Genomic DNA, 20,828 nt, shown 5'->3' on the forward strand with positions numbered 1-20,828 from the left:
GTATAGCACCTCTGGCCTGTCATGAACCCGTTTAGCAAGGATCACACTCACTGTGGTCATACAAAGCCTGCCATTCGACAAGTGAGGTTTGTCACAAGGACTTGTTTGTGACTTGCTGTATTTCCGACTCCTCAATCTATAAGAATGTTTGCTGGTAGATCTTGTTCAGGAAGGGTGCTTATATGCAGTAACAACATATTTTTAAACAATAACTTGTCTGTAAGTCTTGCCTGGTTACAAATTACTTTCCACATCTGGACCAACCTACAAATACCTGCATTCACAATTACAATGGCAATTGGCTATGTAAACATGTCACACTGCATGTATACCCTCCCACCAGTGGTGGTGATGACATCGCACCTCTATAATGGACTATTCACAATGTAACGATACAATACAATATAGCACAGCACCAGTACAGGCCCTTCAGCCCATTAAGCTTGCAATGATCCTACTCCTTATTTAGACTCGCTACGTATTGCCCATGCAAGGTTTCTATCCCTCTGTTCGTTTCCCGTTCAAGATAAACCTTAAATGTTACTAATGTCCCTGCATCCACCACCTCCACTGGCAATGTATTCCAGGTACCCATCACCCTCTGAGTGAAAACTTTTCCCTGCACTTCTCCCCTAAACTTTCTCACCTTGAACCTGTGCCCTCTTGTAGTTGAAATAGCTTATCTGGCAAGTAACTTATTAAAAAACTTAGTTCTGCAGAAACTGGTTCGAATGCTCCTTGATTCACCAAATCATCAATAACCGAAAAATGCTTCATTAACTGTAAAACAGTATGATGTCCAAATGTTGTGAAAGATACTGTCCAAATACAAATTCTTCTTTCTATTGCAATATATTTCCACATCAGCAATTAACATGGATTGAGTAGGGCAGTTTCAAACTTTATAACAGAGTATTGGTGAATTACAAATATTTTCAGCCCTGAATTCTACAATAATGTCCATACATGGGTGGAACCTTGAAACTTTTGAACCCTGAGTATGTGTAGAAGTTTGCTAAATCCAATGTTTCATTTTATTCCAGTAAAAGAGCCAGGGAAATGAGGAGAACTTTTTTTTTGTTAAACACACCAAGTAGTTAGGATCTGGAGAATGCTGCCTGAAAGTGCAGTAAAATGTCAGTTGTAGTTTTGGAAAGAAGAAACAAAAACTGCAACAAAATAAGTTGTGCGAAGTGGACCAAACATTCAAAAAGGGCTGTCCATATGCATATCAGGTTGAATGGTCTCTTTCTGCTCTGAATGCTGCTAGCCCTGTTTAGTTACATGTTCCATTTTCCCAGGCAGACCTCACCGTGCAACAAGAGTGTCAACAGTGCAGAAGGAAGCTATGCAGCCCATCAAGTCAGCACTGACCCTCCAAACTGCATCCCATCCAGACGCAGCTCTCTACTCTACCCCTGTAATCCTGCATTTCCTATGGCTAACCCACCTAGCCGATACATCCCTGGACACTATGGGCAATTTAGCACGGCCAACCCACCTACCCTGCAAAGCTTTGGATTGTGGGAGGAAACTGGAAACACCTGGAGGAAACCCATGCAGACACGGGCAGAATATGCAAACTCCACCCAGTCATTAGCCCAAGGCTGGAATCGAACCCGGGTCCCTGGCACTATAAGGCAGCAGTGCTAGCGAAGCCATTGTGCTTCCCCAATGTGTTCCAGCATTCCTTTCAACACTCCTCACTGCTGTAACACGTGCGGGTTGGAAGTATCCCTGTACACATTGGCCACACACAACAAAAGTTGGGTTAGAGCTAATACAGAGCCCCACCACTCTGTGGTGGCATACCTGTTGCTGAAAGCAGGATGCAACAAAAAACAAAACCATGCAGCGACATTTTAAAAGCTACACTGCTTTCAACTTCAGCAGACTGTCTGGGATTCAAAAGATTCCAGGTCACATTGAGAGACTTTTGTTTTACTTCAAAGTCCATTTATTGTGTTTACTTTCAACAAATCATTTCCCAGGGTGAGATTATTTCTGCAGCACCTGGGATTGCTCAAGAAATACATGCACTCTTGGACTGAACATAAGTTTGGATTACACAAGTCCACAGGAGCTTGAACTGTATTACTCATACAATATGTCCTGATCATTCATCCCAACTGGTTTATACTGATGGTATATACTCCACAGAGTCACCTTGCACCCTCTAATCCCATTCATACAACACCCTCATTTACGTTTTGTCTGTTTTCTCCTTTAAGGCGCCTGCTTGTATCTTTGCGTCGCACATCACCACATTTATTCACACGTTTTCAATCCAATATGAGTCTATTTCAGTGTTCAGGGTTCTGAAGCAGTTATATTGGACTTAAAATGGTAAATCGCTGCACATGTACTGCCAGACCTGCTGAGTTTCTTCAACATTTTCACTTTGTTTCAGATTTCCAACGTCTCAGTAGTTTATTACCATTCCTATCTTCAAAGAATTTAGTCCACTTTAATCTAGCATTCACTAGCCTGCAACCTTCCAGACCTTTATTCAATCTCACTAATGTGGTGATTAGCTGGTGTGGGAACAAGATTTTACACTGCATGGAGTGTGAGGCTGAGCACTCAAGATAATGTATTGGTCTAATGTAGGTTCAGCTTAAACCATGTAAGAACCAACAGGACATATCAAATGGGGAAGCCCTGGAGTGAGTGATGGGATACTCCCCCGAGGCTGGAAAAGTGCAGCCCCAGTTGCAAGACACCATCTAGAACAAAGCTACCTATCCGATCAGCACCCATCCTCCTCCTACATCATAGCACAGTGACAGCAGTGTGTACCATCTACAAGATGCACTGCAGCAACTCACCAAGGCTTCATTGACAGCACCTTCCATGGCCACTGCCAGCTCGAAGGAGAAGGGTCACGGGTGTGGGAGCGACAGCAGCTCCAAGTCATCAACCTTTTCAAATCAGACAAACACTAATCTGTATCTAACCTCATGGTGCAACTGTCCTGGGAGTGTTTGATGAACAGCATGGAGACAGCTTTACTCTGTAGCTATCCAGGATTGTTTGATGGGGCAACATATGGGGAGCTTTACTTTTTTGATAAAAAGAGCAGAGAGTTTTACTTCTAGTTTAAAAGAATATTAGAAGCTTTACTCTGTATATAACCTTGTACTGTACCTGTCCTCAGAGTGTTTGATGGGGACAGTGTAAAGTGGTTTACTTTCAGTTTAAAAGAGTAGAGGGAACTTTTCTCTTTACCTAGCCCTGTGCTGTACCAATCCAGGAGTGTTTATGGGGTAACTGTCAAGGAAGCTTTACTTTCAGTTTACGAGTAGAGACAGCTTTACTCAATATCTAACCCTGTGCTGTACCTGTCTTGAGTGTTTGATTGGAACAGTGTCGAGAAAGCTTTACTTTCATTTTACTTTCAGTTTAAAAGAGCAGAGAGGGCTTTCTATGTCAGTGTTCAGTGTTGCATTCTGAAGGAAGCCTATCTCAGCACCGAGCTTCTCTTATGCTTGAGCTGGAGAGCAATGGATCCCAAATCTAGAAAGTGCTCCATTCTCTCCACATCCCTGACATTCACCTCCTGAATATCTCCTCCATAAAAATAATCCAAATGGATTGAGCCAACAATCAACACAACACAAATACAAAATGGCGGCAAAGAGAAATCAAACTAAGCCATTCACCCTCTTCACTCTGCTGGTTGGGAGTGGAGTCCGATTCCGTTGATGAAGCAACTTCTTTCAGCCATTTTTTCCTCTTCTTGGGAGGGGGCTCGGCCTTGGCTTTGGATGGTCTTTGCTTGGGTTTCGATGCTGGCCGAGCAGGCGGCTCTGGTTTAACCACAACCGGTACTCGATTCGGAGTGGTCTTTGTCTGGCTCTGTCGTCTAAAGGACCAAATTTGACAAATCAGTACTGGGACAGGGAGTGTTACATTTTGAGACAAGTCAGTACCAGGAGAGGGAGTGTTACATTTAGATTCTCTACCCTTGCCCTGTTGAGGAAAAGGAGAAAGTGAGGACAGCAGGTGCTGGAGATCAGAGTCAAGAGTGTGGTGCTAGAAAAGCTCAGCAGGTCAGGCAGCATCTGAGGTGCAGGAGAATCGACGTTTCGGGCATAATCTCTTCATCTGATGAAAGGTTTATGCCTGAAAAGTTGATTCTCCTCCTCCTCAGATGCTGCCTGATCTGCCGTGCTTTTCCAGCACCACTCTCTTGACTCTGTCGGGTAAAATCCAGTGGGGACTCAGCCAGGGTGGCAGTCATCGGGGGCAATGGGAAACTAGTTGGTCCCATTCCAGGACGTGAGTACAAAAACCAAGGCTGACACTCAAGGAGGAGTACTGTACTGTCAGAGGAGACAAATATTTATTATTGTTAGCGTGTTGTTGTCTGTAGGAGATTGCTGTGCACAAATTGGCTCATGCGCCATTGACAACAGTATATTCACTTCAAACAGTGGCTAAAGAGTACTTTGAGATGGTGGTGGTCATGAAAATGGCAGCAAAATTTTCTTTTTAGTGAGGGGAAGGGGAAAAATCAGAAAGGCTTCCCGTTTCTGATCCAAGAGGCTTAGAAATGAGAGAACACTCAAAGTCTCACTGTGAGACCCCTCCCTGCCCCAATTCCAATCAGGACTTCTAACCCCCACACATGCACTGGACCCCAAGACCTAGTCTGGAGTTTACCATTTGAGTATTATCCAAAGATCCCATTAGTTTCTCAAACAATCCTTTTATCATGCTTTATGAAGGAGGAAGCTGACACTAACACTAACTGAAAGCTTTATGATGGAGAGAGACGCCTGTACCTCAGGGATTGCTGCGGCCTATGCCAAGGCTTCTTGGAGCACACACGGACGTAGTCCTTCTTGTTGACGTTCTCCAGGAACTTAACATAGAGTCGTTGATATTCGTTTTTCGCGTGACCAAAGTAGCCAAGATACTGAAACAGGAAAAGGCAGAATATGTTAGGCCTGTGAGCCCACCTATTGCTCAGCAACTGTCAACTTGGAGACAGCTAACAGGCTCTTGACCTCAACCAATATTCCCTCTAATACTGTTTTTAGTACATGGACCTTAAAGGTCTGTGCGCGGCAGCAACATCTGAAGCAGATGTCAATGTGCTGGCAGGGCAATCAGCATGGGCAGAACCTTGGAGCAGCCCAGTGGTTTAGAGAGAATCCTGCTGAAGTGTCCACATCAAGAGTATTGGAGGGAGAGGCGACTGACAGCATGGGAGCGAGGTGACAGATGGGTAAGGGTACTCAGGAACCACCTTGGAAAATCACCCACCCGGTTTATGGATGAATTCATTTTGTTTTCACAAACTCAGATGGGAGGCAATGGTACCATCACTTGGCTTGTAATCCAAAGGCCCAGAGGGTCAACTTGGCTTCCGTGGAATCTGAATTCAACTGACAATTCAGGAATATAGAGCTAGACCACAGATTGTTGTAAAACTCCATCTGGTTCATCGATTTCCTTCAGGGAAAGACATCTGCCATCCTCACCCAGTTTGGCTTACATGACTCTAGACCAATGCAGTAGATTCTTAACTGCCCGCTAAAATAGCCAAGCATGCCAATGAATTCAAGGGCAATGAGGGAAAGGCTGACAGCAATGCCCACATTGGATGAAAGAATAAAGAAAATGTACATTTGTTGACTGGAAACAGCTTCTGATCCTCTTGAACCTCTCTCTTTATTGAAACAATCATTGTCAACATTCATAGGCCATCCCTGGTTAGCTCATTGGCTTTTTTTCCATTCATTTATGGAACGTGAGTGTCACTGGCTGGGCACCATTTATTGCCCGTCCCTAGTTGCCCTTGAAAAGCTGATGGTGAGCTGTCTTCTTCAACTGCTACAGTCCACCTGTTGAGGGTTGACCCACAATGCCTTTAGGAAGGGAATTCCAGGATTTTGACACGGCGAAGGAATGGAGATACATTTCCAAAGCAGGGTAGTGAGTGGCTTGGAGGGGAACCTGAAGGTGGTGGTGTTCCCATGTATCTGCTGCCCTTGTCCTTCTAGATAGAAGTGGTCGTGGGTTTGGAAGATGCTGTCTAAGAATCTTTGCTGAATTTCTGTAGTGCGTCTTGTAGATAGTATACATTGTTGTTATTGAGCATTGGTAGTGGAGGGATTGGATGTTTGTGGATGTGGTGCCAATCAAGCGGCCTGCTTTGTCCTGGATGGTGTCTTGAGTGTTGTTGAAGCTGCACTCATCCAGGTAAGTGTATTCCATCACCCTCCTGACTTGTGCCTTGCAGATGATGGACAGGCTTTGGGGAGTCAGGTGGTGAGACATGGGGGAATCAGTTGGTTGTACTCCACTCCCCTCTCCTTTCCCTCCCATCTCCTGAGTGTGAAGGTGATGGGATTGAAACCCACTCCAGACTATATAGCACAAAGTCTCAGCTGACCGTCCCAGCGCAGTGCAGAGAGTTACAACACTGAAGGACAGTGTTGTCTCTCTTTTGTACAACTCTTTTGTACTATTTTGAAGAGGAGGAGAGGTGTCGTCTCTGGTGTCTTGGATCATATCTATCCTTCAAACAGCATCACAAAATAAAAAAACAGAATGATTACCTGGTCATTGGAATATGGCTATGGTGAGGGCTTGCTGTGCACAGATTTCTTACATTATGGTCGTGACGAGTGCACTTTTTGCAAGTGGCTGTAAAGGGGCACCCCTAAGTCACGAAAGGCACTATACAAATGCAAATGCCCTCTCGCCAGCGAGAGTGTCCTTACTTTGCTGGTTGCACAGAACTGCCGATGGCCATCCCTGATCTCGGGGGTGAACTTCTGTAACAAGGCCTTCTGTACTCGCCAGATGGGCGGAGGTTCCCGTCCTGCCTGCATGGCGAGCTGTGGGCAAAGGAAGCAGAGGCGTTATCAATTGTCACGTGGTCACTGCAAGCTGTGGTTCAACACATTCCTGGAACTTTCTGTGCCATGTCCATCTGCCACCTTCCCCACCCCCATTATTTTCACCCAATCAAATGACCTCCTTTCTTCCTCCTCTAGCTTTATCACCGAAGGGCTGAATGGCCCAAATCTCCCAAGTTCCTGGATTATTGGAGACCAGATGTACATTCCAAAACCCGGAGCAAGATCCTGCCAAAATTCCAATCCTCTCAGTCCATGTGAATTATCCAGGAGGTTGGAAAATTTGAGAGAAAACTCACACACTCCCTGTCACCCTGTGGACAAGTTCCAATTTGCTAACCTGGTAAGTGACCCCGCAAGTGTTAGACTGTAAAAAATCTTATCTAACTCCTGGGTAACCACTCCAAAGGACCATGCTCTCTTATTAGAGAAGGACGACTGGTAATGGGTTTAACCTGAGGGTTACCACACCCGAAACCCTCCCACCAATTATTCTCACTGACCTCCCATTTGGACTAGCTCCAGTCCATTTGATTATCCCACCCTATCAGCAGTCCTCACCAATAACTCAAATGCTATTCCATACTGCTTCCACCCAGCACCTGAATACATGCCCCGAGTGCCCCCCTACTGAACATCCAGCTACCCCCCTCTGAAACCATACCCTGTTCCCTCCCCAGCATTTGACCCACCTACCCCACCTGCCAACCTCACCTCCATCCATTCACTAACATCTTAAACTTACCACAACTGCTGTTTAAAATGAAAACGAGAGTGGTGGCTGGTCCTGTCTTCCCACAACACCCCCACCTCGCCAACCACCAGTGTTACTGCGGAGCTCCTCTGAGGGACACAGTGCTCTGTGTTTCTGGGACAACTGGGTTTGGAATACCATTGAACAGGGAAAAAAGCCGCAGCAGAATGGCTGCTCCAACTCTTCCCCCACACCCAAAGCCCTCTCTCAAAGCCCTGGGAGATTATTCTTCAATTTCTGGAGATTCTCAGATGTCTCAGAACGGTTGGAGAATCCAGCTGTAACGAACCTGTTGATTTTCCAATTGCTGTCCCACCTTTTCCCTTCAGGAAGCAGCAGCTTGCTTCGGGATACGGTCTAAGGATCTGGTAGAGAGTTCTGCACACAGCTGTCCCATATGACCACAGGGCGGATGCCAGGCCCCACATGTAGCTTTTGTGGTCATGTGTCACGTTTATCCTGAATGTTTTTGTTTGCAGCCCCTTTTCAGTTTTCCGAAGGGGCTGCTCCTTCAATAATGGTTGTGCTTCAGCCCTGTGCTCCTGTGTGGGGAGTGGCAGGCAATTCAATGGGCCTTCTCGTGGGGCTGCCCCAGGCCTGGCCAAAGTGGCCATTAACAAGTCCAGGCAACAGGCCACAAATGGGTTATTGTTTCTGATTGTCTGCCACTCTTTCACGGATACATCTGCACTTGGGTGTCCCTAGAGAAGAAGCATGCAGGTTTCACCAGCACGATAAGGGCATGTAGAGACCGGTGGGCACCACAGGTGCTGAATTTCATCATCACTCCAGACGATGGTATATTAATTTAACAAGTTTCCATTTCCTTACGTAAATTTTGTTCGCGTAAATTTGTAGCTCATTCAGGGCAAAAGAGCAACAAGGGAGAGAATAGGGCCCCTTAAAGAATAACGAGGCCATCTATAGGTGGAGCCACAGGACTTAGGTGAGCTACTAAATAAATATTTCACATCAGTATTTACTATGGAGAATGACATGGAAGTGCGGGAACCTGGGGAAATAAGTAGTGATATCTTGCAAACAGTTTACATTACAGAAGAGGAGGTGCTAGAGGTCTAAAAAGCATAAAGGTAGATAAATCTCTGGGACTTGATCACGTGTATCTCCTGTTGTCAGAAGCTAGGGAAGAAAATGCAGGGCTCCTAGCAGAGATAATTATATCCTCGATCGTCATGGGTGAGGTGCCGGAAGACTGGAGGGTGGTTAATGTTGTGCCTTTGTTTAAGAAAGACTGCAAGGAGAAATCTGGAAACTATGGATCAATGAGAGTCTGATGTTATGCTGGCTAATGGCAGAATTCTGAGAGACACAATTTAGAGACATGCATATGGAGAGACAAGGACTGATTAGGGACAGTCAGCATGGTTTTGTGAGTGGGAAATCATGTCTCACAAACTTGACTGAGTTTTTTTGAGGATGTGACCAAATAGATAGAGCAGTAGACATTGTCTGCATGGACTCTTTAGCAAGACCTTTGACATGATTCTGCATGGTAGACTGGTTAGTAAGTTTAAATCACATGGGATCCAGTTGAGCTAGCCAATTGGATATAAAATAGGCTCGACAGTAGGAGACAGAGGGTGGTACAAGAGGGTTGTTTTTCGGACTGGAGGCCTGTGACCAGCGATATTTCACAGAGGTCGGAGCTGGGTCCACTGTTGTTTGTCATTTAAATAAATGATTTGGATGAGAAGGAAGTATGGCTATTAAGTTTGTGGATGACACCAAAATTGGTGGTATTGTGGACAGTAAAGAAGGCCATCTAAGAGTACAACTGTATCTTGATCAATTGGGTTAACGGACCAAGAGGTGGCAGGTGGAGTTTAATTTGGATAAATGTGAGGAAGTGCATTTTAGTGAGACAAACAAGGGCAGGACTTATCCCATAAATGGTAGCGCCCGGGGAATGTTGTCGATCAGAGACACCTAAGGGTTCAGGTAGACAGTTCCTTGTAAATATTGTCACATGTAGACAGGGTCGTGAACAAGGTGTTTGGCATGCTTGCCTTCATTGGTCAGAGCATTGAATACAGGAGTTGGGACATCATCTTGTGGCTGTATAGGACATTGGTGAGGCCACTTTTGGAGTATTGTGTTCAGCTCTGGTCACCCTGCAATAGGAAGGATAGTATTAAATTGGAAAGAGTGCAGAAAAGATTCACAGTGATCTTGCCAGGACTGGAGGGGTGGGACTTTATTTCCCCCCCTGGGTTGGAGGAGGTTGACAGGTGACCCCATCGAGATTTATAAAATCATAAAGGGCATAGATAAGGTGAATAGCAAAGGTCTTTTCCCCAAGTTAGGGGTGTTCACAACTAGAGAGCATATTTTTAAGGGGAGAGGGGAAAGATTTAAAAGGGACCTGCAGGACAACTGTTTTATATAAAGGGTGGTGCAAACATGGAAAGAACTGCCAGAGGAAGTGATAGATGCAGTACAGTTACAACATTTAAAAGTCATTGTACAGATACATGAATAGGAAAGCTTCAGTAGAATATAGCATGCAAATGGGACTAGTTTAATTTGAGAAATCTGGCCGGCATGGACGAGTTGGACCAAAGAATTTGTTTCCGTGCTGTATTCCTCTGTGACTCTATGACTCAGTTTTGTTACTATGCCCCATAAGGTGCTGTTTAGGGAGCCTTCCATTCAGTTTATAGGAGTAAAGAGAGCTTACTCTGTTTCTAACCCCATGCTATCACAGTCCTGGGAGTGTTTGATGGAAAAAGTGTCAAGAGACCTTTACCTTTGTTTTAAAAGAGTAGACAGTGTATCTAATGTCCTGCTGACCCTGTCCTGGAAGTATTGATGGGGACAGTGTCAAGGAAGCTTTACTTTCAGTGTAAAAGAGTACAGTGGCCTCAACAAGACCGTGTTCAAACAGGCAGTGATGCTACCTGTGGCAGAATATTCCACCTGTATGCACTGCCTAGGTGCATACTCTTGGCACCAACTTCATATTCCAGCAAGAGCTGACATCTTCAGGGGAGGACCTTAAAATCTCTAGGCATAGTCCATTCAGACCATCACCTCCTCAAGGTTTAAAGTCAATGATCCTCAGAAAGTACAATGAAATGTTGCTCTTTATTCATAGACTAGAACAAGGCAGAAATCAAATTCCTGGTTCAGCAACACTTTAGCTTTAAATTACCCATCCTTATATTCAAATTCCTTGATGATCTCATCACTCCGTATCTTTGTAATCACCCACCAGACCTGGAACTGCCCCAAATCCTGGCCTCTTGCAGATTCCTAAACTTCCCTTCGCTAATCATTGATAGTCATATCTTCACATAAAGCTGAATCTCTGGCAATCCCTCTCAAAACCTTTCTGCCTCCGAGCGTTAAAAAATGAGTCTTTCCCTATGCCCACACTTTACTTTATTTGCTTCAATACCTCTGTACATGGTTCTGCACCCATTTTGGTTTGCCTGAAATTCCTGCAAAGGATTTCAGGGCGCACACTGTTTTCTTTAGTCCCAGGGCCTGAGTGCAAGTTGCTTTTTCACCAGGGGGTTGCTTTACCTTAAGTGCCTTGATGTCGTCGATCTTCACGACAAACTCATCGCGCTCCCGGAACACACCTTCGCCTCCGCTTTCTTCATCCTCCTCGTCTGTCTCGCCAGAGATGGCGACAGAGTCCTGCTTCTTAGCCAGGTGCAGGGGCCTGTGCCAGGGCTTCTTCGAGCAGATCCGCACGTAGTCCTTCTTCTCCACGTTCTCCAGAAACTTCACGTACAGCCGCTGGTAGTCAGTCTTCACCTCATCCGGGTACTCGATATACTAATGAGGAAGAGGAAAAGGTTTCATTGCTCACCTCATTGTACCATGGGCTGCCATTTTCTAAACAGACCTGGCCAAAAGATGTTTTTTTTTCAAGATGGAAGACGACACAACGATCGCCTCCCAAAACCACAAAGGACAAGGGCAACAAATTCGTGGGAATACCTCCACCTTCATATGCCCGAATTCTCTCCCCAGCATGGTGGATCAGCCCCAAAACACATGGACCAGCGTGGTTCAAGAAGGCAGCTCACCACCACCTTCTCAAGGGGCAACTAGGGAAGGCAGTAAATGCTGGCCAATCAGTGGTGTCCACATCCCACAAATAATTTTTTTTAATAATCCCCATGTGGAACAACATTGTCATTTTTGTTCAGAACTCCGAAGACCAGGCAAACCAGGATCAAAATGTTAACTCTTTCTCTCTCCACATACACTGCCAGAGCTATAGAGTTTCTCCAGCATTCTGTTTTCATTTCGGATTTCCAACATCCGTAGTATTTTATTTTCATTCTAAAGTTATGTGGGGCCCAGATACAGTGAATAAGGATGAGATACTTACTTGAACAGAGGGATCAGATAGCATTGATTTAAAATTGACACAGAAAATACTGGAGAGACTCAGCAGGTCTAGCAGAATCTGCGGTGAGAGAAACAGAGTTAAGAGTCCAGTGTGGCAGCATTTCAAAACAGCGTCACATCAGACTCAAAACATTAACTCTGTTTCTCTCTCGCCACAGATGCTGCCAGACCTGCTGAGTTTCTGCAGCACTTTTTGTTTTTATTTCAAATTTCCAGCATCCACAGTATTTTGTTATGGTTGTTATTTCAGTGTCACTGGGTCACATTCCAGGAATCCTGCTCCCTAGTAGCACTGTGGCTCCACCTAAACCACACAAGACTGGAGTTATCAGCAAAACAGCTCACCATCACCTTCTCAAAGGCACCTAGCCACCAACACTCAACAATGACTATTTTCTACAGGACAGACACCAGGTTTGATTCCGGAACAGTGCTGGGTCAGCTGCTTCTGCTCAGCCACACTCAAATCCCTAGGCTTACGAGTGAAACAATAATCTAAGATTTCCATCCCAGGTCACTGTCCTTTCTGGAAAGCTGTCAGGGGCAGTAACTGCTTTGCTCACAGGGTGGGACAAGAGGGTAGCCAGTGGCTAGCCCGATATCTGAAATTCTCTCCCCATGCTCCTCCCCATTCTTGTTTAAAAAAAAGAAAGGAAATATAACACAGAGACACTCACACCTGCCCTTTAAATTTTACCGTCAAAGGAAACAACAACAGGGGATTTCGCCACAATGTCCTGGCCAATATTTATCCTTCAAACAACATCAAAAAGTACAGACTATCAGGTCATTTCTCAGATTGCTGATTGTGGGACCTAGCTGTGTGCTAACTGGCAGCCATATTTAATCCATTACAACAGGGACTACATTTAGAAAGGACTTCATTGGCTGTAAAGCACTTAGGAACATAAGTTGCAAAAGACGCCTTTTTTAAAAAATTCATTCATGGATGTGGCATCACTGGTCAGGTCAGCATTTATTGCTCCTCCCTAATTACCCAGAGGGCAATTAAGAGTCAGCCACAGTGCTGTAGGTCTAGAATCACATGTAGTACAGACCGGGTGAAGATTGCAGTTTCCTTCCCTAAATGACATGGTGAACCAGATGGGTTTTTCTGACAACCAACAACAGTTCATAATCAGACCCTTAATTCCAGATACATATAAATTAACGATTTGAAAGATCTGCATTTGTACTGCACCTTCCCATGACTTCAGGACTTCACTAGGCCATTAGACATATTCAAGAAGGATAGTTGCTGTTGTACTATTGGAAACCCAGTAGCAAACTGTGCTTCTGTGAACAGTAATATGGGAATGACCAGACAACCTGCTTTTTGTTTTAAAATGTAGATGTTGGCTGAGGGACAGGCACTCACCAGGATACAAAGGGAACACACTTGCTTCTCATCAAAATAATGCCATTGAATTTTCTGTTTTGGAACATCACCAGAGAGGGCAAACAGCTGTACATCTCATTCCCAAAGGTGTCACCTCAGGACTGCATTAGAGTGCCAGCCTGGACTTTTGTACTCATGTCATGGGACTTGAACCTGGAACCTTTGCACTTCAAGAGGTGGGAGTGCTGCCCACTCTGCCACAGACACTCTTTCTTTTGTTGCTTACATTCTGTGGGTTCTTAAACACTTCAGGTGAGTCCTGTCCAGACCGGAGAGAGAGGGGAGGGGTGTATAGAGAGAGAAAGGGGGGTACATACAGAGAGAGAGAGAGAGAGAGAGAGAGAGAGAGAGAGAGAGAGAGAAAGAGAGAGAGAGAGAGAGAAAGAGAGCGTGCGAGGAAGATAGACAGAGACAGAAGGAGGGAAGGAGGGGGAGAGCGAGAGAGAGAGAGCGAGAGAGAGAGAGAGAGAGTGAGAGCAAGAAAAAAGGGTGGAAAGGAGGGCCAGGTGAGCTTACCTGAGCACTGGAAGAGAAGTGGCGCTGACCATCCCGCACCTCAGGTACAAACTGCTGCAGTGAGGCTTTCTGCACCCGCCAGATTGGAGGAGGCTCGTTTCCCGCCTGCATGGCGAGCTGCAACACAGGATGTAGTGTAAGTAGTCAGCCACAGTGAACTCTGATGGCAATACATTCAACAAAGCCGGACACTTTTAGATTTCAAAGACCTCAAGGGGTCTGGGGAGAAAGCCAGATGTCAAGGTAGAGGATCGGCCATGATCACATTAAGTGGTGAAGCAGGCTCGAAGGGCTGAATGGCCTACTTCTGCTCCTTGTTTCTATGTTTGACCCTCTTTAGTGTCTCAAAGGGCAGCAAACAATTCCAGGCAACCTGACAAAACTCACCTTTGGACTTTAGAATGGTACAATACAGAGGAGGCCATCCAGCCCACCAGGCCTGTGCTGGCTCTTTGAAAGCCTCCCAGCCTTTCCATTTAACATTACAAATTTTTGCTTTTCAAGTTCAAGCACACAATTCAATAGCGAAGGGAGAAGGCTACTGTGACAATCAATGGGCTGAATAGCCTGTTTATAGCTGTAAAAGTTTCAGTGTTCACCCCAATCCCTTTATGAAGTAATTCATGAATCAGACCTGTCAGGCAGAGTGTTCAAGATCACAGAGAGTTGCCAGTATAAATATATTCAAGGAGAAAGTGAGGTCTGCAGATGCTGGAGATCAGAGCTGAAAATGTGTTGCTGGAAAAGCGCAGCAGGTCAGGCAGCATCCAAGGAACAGGAAATTCGACGTTTCGGGCATAAGCCCTTCATCTTCATTCCTGATGAAGGGCTTATGCCCGAAACGTCAAACTTCCTGTTCCTTGGATGCTGCCTGACCTGCTGCGCTTTTCCAGCAACACATTTTCAGCTCAGTGTAAATATATTTCCCATATTTAGCTGGCTCAAAACAGCACTGTAGTTGCAAATGACTTTCCAACATGACTCCATTTTAATGCATGAAAATTAATACCAACAAAGCACAGCAATAAAGTAGCATTATTAGATTCAACATATAATTATTGAAGTTGCATTACACATATCAACCTTTGACACCTCAAATCATTAAGAAAGTTAGTGTCTTTAAAGTTGCTTGCAAAACTTTTTGTTTAAATTGCTGGAGAAACTCAGCAGGTCTAGCAGCATCTGTGGAGAGAGAAACAGTTAATATTTCAAGTCCAGTGACATCTCTTCAGAATTATTTCTGAACTAGGAACTAGGAATTAGTTTTGAAGAAAGATCAGTGGATTCAAATGTTAACGCTGTTTCACTTTTCACAAATGCTGCCAGACTTGCTTAGCTTCTTCAGCTATTTCTGCTTTAGTTTCAGATCTTCAGCATCTATGGTTCTCAGTTTTATTTTTATAATTTTTTTTACTCACTGGGCTATTAGTTATTTCTTCATTTATTTTAAGTCTTCTGGTTATGGGCTCCCTCACCAGAGATAAACATTTCTCACTGTTTATCCTCATTAAAACCCAGCACAATTTTGTACATCTCAGGCTCATTTCTCTATAACCTCTGCACTAAGCTAAACATCAGCTTCTCGATCAGAATTACAGGGATAGGTGAGTGCTATGGGAGCACTAGTCTAGACCAAGAATGCTGCTGATTTCTTTTTGAAGCAAGCGAGTTGGCTACGCGTGAAGACCCTTCAAATGCTTGGTGACGCCGTCTACATAGAGCCATACAGCACGGAAACGGACACTTCAGTCCAACCAGTCCAAGCCGAACATAATCCCAAATTTAACTAGGCCCACCTGCCTGCTCCTGATCCACATCCCTCCAACCTTTCCTATTCACGTAATTCTCCAAATGTCTTTAAACATTGTAATTGTACCCACATCCACCACTTCCTTAGGAAGTTCATTCCACATGTCAACCACCCTCTATGTAAAACATTGCCCCTCGTCTTTTCTAAATCTCTCCTCTCACCTTAAAAATGTGCTCCCTAGTCTTGAAATCCCCTACCCAAGGGAAAAGACAACTACCATTAACTCTATCTAAAGTAAGGAACTTTTGGGCTACCAAACAGCTATATAGCTTGGAGAGAACAGTGGCCAGAACTTATAACCTGGAGACACAAAATCAATAATCATAGTCCATCAGCACGAAAAACCTATCTCATTGGACAAATACCCTTTAGGGAAAAAAAACCTGCCATCCTTACTCAGTTTGGACTATATCTGACTCCAGACCCCAGCAATGTGGTTGTCCCACAAGAATTAGGAAAGACCATTCAGTCCCCCTGAGCCCACTCCACATTCAATAAGACCACTGTGAGCTGCCTCTACACTGACTTCCAGTCTGCTTCTGATAACCCTTTTCAATCAAACATCCAACTTACTCAGGCTTGAATATATTCAGTGATCCAGCCTCACTCTGCTCTGGGGAAGAAAATTCCAAAGCCTGACCAAATAAACAAGCTGTCTTCCTATCAGTCTTAAATGAAGGTCCCCTAATTTCTAAATTGTGCCCCCTAGATCTAGACGGTCTTGCAAGAATTCACCTCATCCACAGCCTAATATCACAGCAATAAGATCACCTTTAATAATTCGTTGTTTTAAACTCCAATGGGAACAGGCCCAACCTATTAACTCTTACCTAACCTGGCTCACTGATTTTTAAACTCTATAATGACCACGTAACTGGCCACTGACAAGTTCTCAACAGCAACAGGAAATGGGCAATTAGCCTTGTCTTTGCCAGTGATACCTATTTCCTACGAGTGAACGAAATGGGCGGAGTCGGCAATTTTAATTCAATCACTATGCAGAGGTCACATTAAATTCTCATCCTGTCATCCAACTCCAGCAAACGAATAATTCAACAGCTCTAACCCAGTTCCTTTTTATTTGTTTAATTTACAAGATTACTTAAAATGAATTTAAATTCTCAAAGTGCCTTGGTGGGATTTCAACTCACGTTTATTCTGTTACTAATCCCACACCTGGATTATTAGTCCAGTAACATAACCAATATATCCTACTGAGATTTCTGTCTCAATAATTTGGCAAAAGTTTTCAAGATTTAGTTCACATGTTTGCTAGGAATTTTACCTGTGCTGACATGAGCTTGTCTACTTAGAAAATTACAACATTGGTTTTACTTTAATTCATTCATGGGACATGGATGTCACTGGCTGAGCCAACATTTATTGTTCTACTCTCAGAGAAGGTGGTGGTGAGCTGCCGTCTTGGACCTGAATTTCACCAGCTTCCTCATTTGCCCCTCCCCCCACCTTACCTCAGTTCCAACCTTCCAGCTCAGCACCGCCCTCATGACCTGTCCCATCTGTCCATCTTCCTTCCCACCTATCTGCACCACCCTCCCCTCCAACCTATCACCTTTACCTCCACCTCCACCCACCACTTGCACTCTCAGCTACCTTCCCCCCACTCTCATTTATCTCTCCACTACCAAGGCTCCGAGCATCATTCCTGATGAAGGACGAATGCCTGAAACGTCGATTTTCCTGGTCCTCAGATGCTGCCTGACCTGCTGTGCTTTTCCAGCATCACGCTCTTGACTCTAATCTCTAGCACACTTTCGCCTTCTAGGAAGTGGTCCCAGTTGAGTATTCCCAAACCTTGACATGATCTCCAATGGGCTGATTGCCTTCCTCCCAAACTGTAGTGACTGTGGCTTTCCAGACCATTCCCAAAGGACAAAGCCTAACCCAATACAGAGCACTACTAAAGGATTAAACTGTACACTGCCGAAAGAGAGCTGCCCTAGGCCTCTCTTGCAAAGAGAGGACGATTTAGCGAAATATTTCCTTCTCAATAGCTAGCTTCAATGTCCATATGAGGAAAAAAATACCCCAAAAGTCACAAATAAAAAATACATTGTCACTTCTATTTTCTAGCCTTTTGGATGTCAGCCATTTTATCTACTTCCTTGCAAGAAACAAGAAGTTCCTCCTCATGACTGATATCCCCAAAACTGATCACTATTTAGTGCTAAATATAATATGAATCTTGATAACATTTTAAGAGTTCTTTTATGTGCAAAAGGGTGGGAAATCATACCTTAAGTTCCTTAATGTCATCAATTTTGATGACAAACTCATCCCATTTCCGTATGGCACCTTCTCCACCACTCTCCTCATCGTCTTCGTCAGTCTCACCATAAATGGCCACCGTGTCCTGTTTCTTGGCTAGCTTGACTGGGGAAGGAGCCTCCTTCTCTTCCGGCTGTGGTGGGGATTCAGGGGCAGGGGAAGGTTCTTCTTCTGGGATCGACTCCTTCGGCAAGACTGGAGATGGAGGTATGGGCTGCTCTGGCTGGGAGGCCTCAGAAGGCGATGTGCTGACTTCTTTATCTTCTACAGTCATATTATCTGGCAAACACAATTGATATGGAAATAGTCAGATTCAAGGAACAGTCTTTTCCCGAACGACCCCAAATTTCACTGATATTTCCCTCTTTTTTCCCAAAGGGAATACAGAATAGAAACATTCAGCCCCACCAATCTAAGTCAGTGTTTAAGCTCCACTTTGAGCTTCCTCTCATCTTTCCTTATCTTATCAATCTGCTGAATCCTCTGTTCCCTTCACCCTGCTGTGCTTGTTTGACCTTACCTTAAATACAGATGCTTGAACACACGCACCAACAGGTTCAAGTACAGCTTCTTCCCTGCTGTTATTAGACTGGTGTAAGGATCTCTTTAACTTCAAATAGTGTTGATCTTGCTTTGTGCATTTCCTGCACAGCCGTAACCTTATACATCTCGATCTGTCTAAGCACCCTATGATCTGTATGTCCTTGTTTGCTATGATCTGCCTGTAGATCATAAAACAAAACTTTACACTGTATTTAGATACATGTGACTGGAATAAATCAAATCAAACTGATAATTTTCACTTCAACTGCCCCCTCTGCTAATGAGTGCAAATTCACATGCCCTTTGGCTAAGAGGCCTCTCCTAATTTTGGTTCGTATTAACAATTTTCTCTAATGCCCATGCAGTGAAGTAATGAGGGAGGCTCCCTACGCGCATGCTTTCCTCCTGGTTTAATTTTCCTGCATTTGCTACATTACAAAACCTAAATCGACCATGACATTGGAAACTCCGTCGTGGGCGATTTCCAATTTGGGTGCAATGGTTAAGCATCAAATTTGCCGCAGATTCACCCCAACTGGTCCGTGCTGGTGTGTAAAGTCTGCCCACCCCACTTCATCTGACTCTGTATTCTAACCTATTTACTACATCCTCATCCAGTTGTCTAGCCTCCCCTTAAATGCATCGATATATTCACCCCCGCCAGGATTACCATGATGCAGAATTCCAAACTGTGTTGTGGGGAGAGAATTTACACCGGAGATCCCAACTAGATTTGCTCGTTTCTGTCTCCTCAACAAATCTTCTCTGAACCTATCCTTTCAAACCTCTTGATGACTTCATTTGGATCAGCCTTCAAAAGAGCCCCTGAAATTTGGACAATCCTGATAACTATAACTTCCCACTTCTGGTGTCATCCCTGTAAAACACCTTCTCCTATTACGGTTAGCATTGAAACAAAGAAAGAGCATGCAGAAACAGGCCATTTGTCCCCTCAAGCCTGCTCCACCCCTCAACTAGATCATGGCTGATCTTCTATAGCAAGCCATTTTTCCTCGTTATTCCCATATCCCTGATATCTTTAATATTTAGAAATCTACTATTCCCTTGATTGAACATATTCGATGACTGAATATGGGGCAGGGAATTCCAAAGGTTTTACTACCCTCTGAATAAAGAAATTCCTTATTTAAGGCCAGAATAAACCACTGCTTATTCTGATAATATGTCTCCAAAGTCCAGACACTCCCCGGCTAGATTCTTTCTGCATGTACTCTGTCGAGCTTTGTAAGAAATTTATAAGTTTCCATGACATGACTTCTCATGTTATGAAATCTACTGGGATAAGATGTGGTGGTACTGTCCCTAACTCTGGAATTGTGGTGGGGGGGAGGATTCAACTCCCACCAGCTCTAGACGTGTGTAGTAACATCTCTGAACAGGTTGAAGAGAAAAATAGGTTAATAAAAAAAAGTTACAAGCCAGATCTCCTCAATCTCTCTAGTAACACCATCCCAGGAATCAATCCTGGGCATTAAAGCAAATGCAAAGTGAAATAAACACCAAAAGAACGATGGATGCTGGAAATCAGAATCAAAAACAGAAATTGCTGGAAAAGCTCAGCAGCTCTGGGCAACATCTATAGACAGAAATCAGAGTTAATGTTTCAGGTCCCATGACCCTTCCTCAGAACTGAGGCACTGGACTCTGAAATGTTAACTCTGATTTCCCTCTACTGCTGCTTTTCCAGCAACTTCTGTTTTTGTTGCTTATGAAGAGACTCTCTCATCAACACATTCCATTTGCCTCCCAGGATAAACTTTGCACTAGTGATCTCGCTCGAGAATGGCCCTTGGAAAATGGAAATGATGGCCTGATGGCGATAGGTTGAAAATGGGCCATGCAGATTAATGAACTCATGGAACGCCAAGGGAGCTCTGAACTGCATTTACATGGCAGCAGCATCTCAGAAACAGACCCTTTTACCCAGTATTGGTGCTTAACATTAAAATAGTCGAGTAAAAAGTGAGGTCTGCAGATGCTGGAGATCAGAGCTGAAAATGTGTTGCTGGTTAAAGCACAGCAGGTTAGGCAGCATCCTAGGAACAGGAAATTCGAAGGGCTCTGGCCCGAAACGTCGAATTTCCTGTTCCTTGAATGCTGCCTAACCTGCTGTGCTTTAACCAGCAACACATTTTCAGCTCTTAACATTAAAACTACAATCATGGACTCCATGAGATTCAATAGAATGTGGACATCCAGCCCATCGTACCTCCCCACACCACATCAAATTCTTGAGTC

General features: G+C 44.4%; 1 protein-coding gene across 1 annotated transcript in view; it reads right to left on the reverse strand.

Annotated features, from left to right (window-relative positions):
- The window catches only part of LOC132831478 (proline-rich protein 12-like), an 84,485-nt gene that overhangs the window by 20,546 nt on the left and 43,111 nt on the right, over positions 1-20,828 (reverse strand). Inside the window, exons 7-12 of the mRNA XM_060849641.1 lie at positions 17,995-18,305; positions 13,928-14,044; positions 11,173-11,430; positions 6,735-6,851; positions 4,788-4,921; positions 3,663-3,865 (exon numbers count right to left, since the gene is read on the reverse strand). Coding sequence (XP_060705624.1) covers positions 3,663-3,865; positions 4,788-4,921; positions 6,735-6,851; positions 11,173-11,430; positions 13,928-14,044; positions 17,995-18,305 — 1,140 coding nt within the window. The remainder of the gene's footprint in view (positions 1-3,662; positions 3,866-4,787; positions 4,922-6,734; positions 6,852-11,172; positions 11,431-13,927; positions 14,045-17,994; positions 18,306-20,828) is intronic.

Source organism: Hemiscyllium ocellatum, chromosome 33 (genome assembly GCF_020745735.1).
Source record: "Hemiscyllium ocellatum isolate sHemOce1 chromosome 33, sHemOce1.pat.X.cur, whole genome shotgun sequence".
NCBI lineage: Eukaryota > Metazoa > Chordata > Chondrichthyes > Orectolobiformes > Hemiscylliidae > Hemiscyllium > Hemiscyllium ocellatum.